Source organism: Papio anubis, unplaced genomic scaffold, assembly GCF_008728515.1.
Source record: "Papio anubis isolate 15944 unplaced genomic scaffold, Panubis1.0 scaffold203, whole genome shotgun sequence".
NCBI lineage: Eukaryota > Metazoa > Chordata > Mammalia > Primates > Cercopithecidae > Papio > Papio anubis.
The window spans coordinates 123,164-129,163 of record NW_022162055.1 but is presented as its reverse complement, the minus strand read 5'-3'; the positions used below and the strand labels follow the sequence as shown (position 1 = coordinate 129,163).

Genomic DNA, 6,000 nt, shown 5'->3' with positions numbered 1-6,000 from the left:
ACATAGTCTGATAACCAGTTAGTTAAACCTGCCACAAATACTGGGGTTCTTGATGATTTCTGTATTACAAGTCACTGCAAACAAACAAACAAAATCTTATATTTAGTATTTGCCACTTGGGGCAAACATCACAGGTAGATCTCATTATATAGAATCATATCATTTCTTTTCATTTTTGTTTGTACTGTCCCCGAGATCGACCTATATCACCAATTAACTCAATATATTGAAAATCTTTTATCATATCAGTTGAAGTGCATAATGAAAGAACCCAATTATTCTTTTGTTGAACTGGCAGAATGGGCAAACAGATACTGATCTCCCCTGTTTCTGTCCACGGAGAACAATAAATATCAGCTGATAGTGCGTGAGAGAAACAGCATAAAGGGATAAAGATTAATTCCCATGGGTTTAGAAGCAACTTTGTAAGGAGAAAATGATCAGTAACTTTTCTAATATTTTTTCCCAGCAAAGAGGCTGGTAAGACCCTGATACTTAGAGTTATCATAGCAGGTACACTCTTAGGAACTAGAATGAGTAGTCTCTAGATAAGAATAAAACCAGTTTTAATTCTTTAGAAAGATTAAGGTATCTTTCCTATCTCCTTTCCCATTTCCAGCCTCAACAGGGAGACTTGTGAAGTGAAGAAGTGGTCTGCCTATGTGTGGCTGCAATAAAGTAGACAGAAGTGTTTCTTTTGTGGGAACAACAGGAATGAAGAGACTGTAGGAATGTAGGGAGTTTGCAGAGTCCAGAAGGATGAATTGGAGGAGATCTGTAAGTTCTGAGCAGAGCAGTCAAATAAGGAGGAAGAAACAACTTCTACAGTTGTGGAGAATTGAAGTACAGATGGGTTAAGCAAATAACCTGAAGTTCTTGTCTGAAAAACTGACCAGAATGCGGCCTACTGCTGGCTTTTACCTGCTTTCCAAAGTATAGAGCTTACTGCATTGCAAGGGACAGGGATTGGGAAACTTTTTTTTTTTTAATGGCATGGCATAAATTCAACATTCACTCAAACTTACCGCCAAAATATTTAAAAACATGAGTAGAGAGAAAGGAAAAAGCTCAGGGTTTTCATTGGAAACATAGTTACATAATTTCACAGATATGCACATATCTTAAATAGTATCCCATTTAAATAAGGAAAAATGTCTTGTTTTATGTAATGTTTCTTTTGACATAAATTCCTCTCTCCCACTAAATACCACTATCAGCAGATCATTTCATTATTAACTTGTTCACTTAAAGCACAAAGCAGAGAGCTAAATTCATCTCCTCCAAGAGACCACAACATCCTGTACCTCTCGAAAATCATGGTACTTGCCATATTGTATTGAATTGAAAGTTAACATATCACCCTTTCCTCCCTACGCTCCATCCACTTCAGATCAATGTGTCCATATTTGTATTTCCAATGCCTCACATGCAACCTAGGGCAAGATACACACCCAATAAACATTTTTTGGTAGTTAATGAAACTGAGTTGCCTTTTTCTTTAGCATCTGTTCATGTGCAAATACTCTTGGAAAAAATGACACATTAATTCAGGCTCCTTCCTAACATTTGCAGACACAAGAGCATCGATGAAGGTCCACATACCATAGACCTAAATAGTTATATTTTATAAATCTAACTAATAAACTGTTAAATAAAACATATCCTAACTTCCTACCTAAAAGAAAACCCTTCATATCAACATGATAAAAATTGTATGTAATAGCAGTTATATTTTAAGATGCTAAAAGCTGGAAAAATGCAAAAGTTAAAATGTAATTATCAATATGCATATTTGAGTGTTATGCTTAGATTGGTAATATTTTTGTTTTTACGTAAATGTATGCATAAATCAGTATATTTTTTTCAGAAAATATACTTTCTCACCTTTATTTTAGCAAAATCACTAATTTGTTCTTATAATAAAAATTTTCAGATATTTTACATTTGGCTTAATGTGGTGCCAAACAATACCTTTCCTAAGTCACATGATATCTGCTTGTTTTCACTATTTTCTCTTTTTAAAATTAAAGCACACCTTCACTTTGAAATGTTTTCTCTCTTTTTTCTTTTCAGCCTTTACTTTTTCTAAATTCTACCTATGTATTTTCTTTTTCTACCAAATCATAGTTTACATACCTTGTTAATATTTAAAGGATTAAAAAATAAAAGGTTGCTGTATTCAAAATATACGTTTAAGTCTACAATTTATACAAAGGTTCAATTTAAACTTTCAAATACAAAAATTAAAACAAAATGATTTCTATCTGTGTTCTCAGATACAGTTTATAGTTTTCAGAAAGTTTTTTCTAAAGTACTCAAAATATTTATTTAAATGAAAACAAAATACAAATTATAAATATTAGATATAAACTTCTATGGTAAATCATTTGAATACAGTTAAAATTTAGTTAAGCCTCATGTATCTAGATTTTAAAAATAAAATAAAACTATTGACAATTTTAACATTAAATGGCCATCTAGTTGGCAAAGAAGTATCAGGCTTCATGTATATTAATATAGAAATTTACATACACAAATTTAAACATCATATGAATTATTTAATATTTAACATAGTTCTCAACCATTATGTGCACTTTTTTAAATTAATGGTACTGCAGAGATTTATGATTATCTTCAGATGCATACAGTGGAACCAAAGGAAAGTAAGCAATGGGTGCTTGTTAATGATGCTTGACTATGCAATAATCTACTGCATTTCTGCTATCCAAAGGAAGAATTTGGCAAATTAATTAGTTTGCCCCTTCTCTTACCTAAGTGCTTCCAGAGCACAAATTTCTCCCCACACTCTAAAGCAGTATCTTCCTGTTGTCAGCAGTGGTACAACCTGCAAACCTTGGTAGCATTTGGACACTGTCACCTTTTGTTTCTAGGACACAGGAGGCAAAATGGTCCAAAATGTTTCTCTGGGTCTTAGAGGACATTAATCATAAGAGCAGGTGGTGTTACTCACAAGAGGAAATGCTTAGTATTCTGGCTTGTTCTGTGCCAGCGCCAAGTGTAAGATCCCAAGTGATAGAGGAGCCCAAGAGCTATTTAATGATGAGTCTGTATTTATGATAAGTTGAACCTTCTAAATTCATCAGTCCCAAAGAAAATGTCTCCATTGGTCTGGGTTTCAGGGCAGTGTTGTGTTAAATTTGTACCTGAGTTTATCAAGTAAATGTTTTCTCTTAAAGAGCACAGGGATACTAGACATCTGAAGAGAGAGGTTAGGGGAGAGCTTATACTGAATGGTGAAAAGAGTGAAATGAATTTGGAGGGAGCTAAAGCAAAATATCATCTTGACTAAGATTTTGTTTGGGAGTTTGGCCTAGAAGTATTAGTTTATTACTCTTGTTTCTATGTGAGTACATGTCTTTATGTTCCCCTCCCTCCCTCCCTACCTGTCTCCCTCTCTCCTTCTCTCTCTCTCTCTCTCTATCTCTGCTCTACAACTTGTCTTGAATTAATCCTTGTTCAGATAATTTGAAAATGTTGACCTGGGGTTGAATTCTCTCTTACGTTCACTATTGGGATTTCAGTCCCTCATATCAGGTTTTGAAAAGCAGGGATGCCTTTAATTTGTTTATAACAATCTAATTGCTTCAGATAGTGTTTTAAGAATTTAGCTTAGAATGTAAAGTGTAGGATGTTTCTGCTATAAATCAAAGTCCTTAGGAGACTCACAGACCTCAAGCACAATTTCTCAGAGGGCACATTCAACCTGGATATAGCTAGGTATATTTTGGGTTTCATTGTGTTTATAGTTGTAGCGAAAATTGGCCAAATATTATTAAGGAGGGAAAAATAGCATAAACATGCTCAGTAACATTATTTGTCTGTATTCCCCAGCACTGTATGTCCAGGTCACAATAGCTTAACAACTGTGTTAAGCTATATTTTTTGAGCAAGAGAGAAAAAAATGCCACATAATAGGAAATCCTGCTAAAAATGTATCAGAAAAGCCAAAGGGTGTAAGATAATTTTAAGTAAACCTACAGAATGAAGAAGAAATCATATGCCTCATAAGTTAGAGCTATTTTCTCTCCTTTTCAACTATTTTAATGCTTTAGGGGGTAAATAACTAGGCCAGAAATGTGATCTACTCACCTCATATCTCTATTACTAATTAATCAATGATTATAGCTCCTGACTCATGTTTTATGCATGCTTAGAATTTTAATTCTCTCTGTCACTTTGCATCAAGCTAAAAGCAGTGAAAATATGAACATTTGCAGATAAATAGAGAAATTTTAGTATGTTATTACTCTGTAACTACATCAGACTTTTCACATTTTTTAGTAAGATGGATTAGAACATTGAAGTTATTTCGCATTACTGCTTGACCTATTCTATGTGGGACTTATAATTATTTCTTTATTTTGTAAAATTTTAGGTCTGCTTTTAGCAATTCATTATACCTTTACATCTAATATACTATTTTCTTCCTTTTAGAAATAGATTGGAACATAGCAGCATTGTTGGCAAACCAAGCTTTATTAAATATTTGATTTTATCTGTTATAGAACATGAAAATCAGCGGTTATGCAAGAGCACCGATTATATGAACTTGCATTTCAAAGTTAAATGGTTTTATAATGAATATGTGCGTGAACTTCCCGCCTTCAAGGATGCTGTTCCTGAATACTCCTTGTAAGTAGTGATTTTCACACACACACCTTCAGATCTAATTCACAGTCCTGTAAAATTACACCTGAATTGTGCAGCACTAAAATCTCTTCACATAATCTTCATTGGAATGAAGAAATTTCTGTTACGAAGTTGACATTACAGGATTTGCATGTCTTTGGGAACCATATTTAATTAAATTGTGTTGCATATTTCAAATATGCCCTACCTGGATAGTCGACTCAAAGACAAAAAATACATAATAAGACGTGGCTCGTGATAAAATGAATGATTTTCTGTAAAAGTACCAGAACACAGATTTTTTTAGGGGAAAGTATGGTGCTTGTATATTGACCGATATATTCACATTTTCCTTTTTATTCAAACTTGTAACTGTCTTAGGAATTCGTATTTCTAAAATAGAAATAGTGGTTTAACAGGGAACTTTTTCATAAATATGCCTCTTTCAAACACATTTATAATCACAGAAGGACTCATGTAATATTCTGCATTTGGTATGTATTAGAATTCTATTTTATTCTATTGAAGAGGTCTTCCCTATGCCAGGCACTTGCCAAGTGCTGTAGAGCAATAGAAAAGAAGCTAAAGACCCCACCCTGAAAGGAACTTATACTCTAGGAGATTCTGATAAGCTCAAAGATCATGATAAAGCAAGGCAGAATGAAATGTGTGAGCATAAGCAAAGTGCAATAGGGTTTCACAGAAGAGAGAAATTACCTCTGTTTGGGGAACTCCACACAATATTCATGGATGGGATAGCATTTGATGTAGACTTTATAAAATTTACCAGGTTACAGAAAGGAAAGGGAGAAAAAGCATTAAGATGAAAATGAAAGTTATGAGCATAATTATGGAGGTAAGAATATATGAGCTATCGTCCATAGGAAGTGAGGCATATTTGTATTTTTATAAAATTAGTACAAAGTAATGTTTTAAAAAATAATGTAGGAAAAGTAGTTTTAAGCCAGATTGTTATAAATAAATATTGTGAAGCTTGTACCACATTCATCAGGCATTGTGGGAGATGGAAGAGACAAAGAATGGGGGGCAGGGAAGAGATTTAGAAGGTAATAAGTGATTTAGAGATGAAATTAGAACAGCCCTTTAATACAACTTTTCTCATACAAAGTATATAAGAAGTAGTGGGACAGTGGGATAACTTAAAAATGCTATACTATTGGGTATAGGGTGTTGGGGAGATTTTGGTCAAAAGATACAACATTTTAGTTAAGTAGGAGGAATGAGTTCAAGAGATCTATTATACAACATGGTGACTATAATTAGTGTATCGTATTCTGAAAAGTTGCTAAGAGAACATATTTTACATGTTCTCACCATAAAAATGATATG

The 6,000-nt window shown here is 33.5% G+C and overlaps 1 protein-coding gene across 1 annotated transcript in view; it reads left to right on the top strand.

The window, feature by feature from the left end:
- Positions 1 to 897: 897 nt before the first annotated feature.
- LOC101012257 (protein unc-13 homolog C) overlaps positions 898 to 6,000 on the top strand; it is a 75,331-nt gene continuing 70,228 nt past the window's right edge. The window contains exons 1-2 of the mRNA XM_031661615.1: positions 898 to 933; positions 4,409 to 4,653. Coding sequence (XP_031517475.1) covers positions 898 to 933; positions 4,409 to 4,653 — 281 coding nt within the window. The remainder of the gene's footprint in view (positions 934 to 4,408; positions 4,654 to 6,000) is intronic.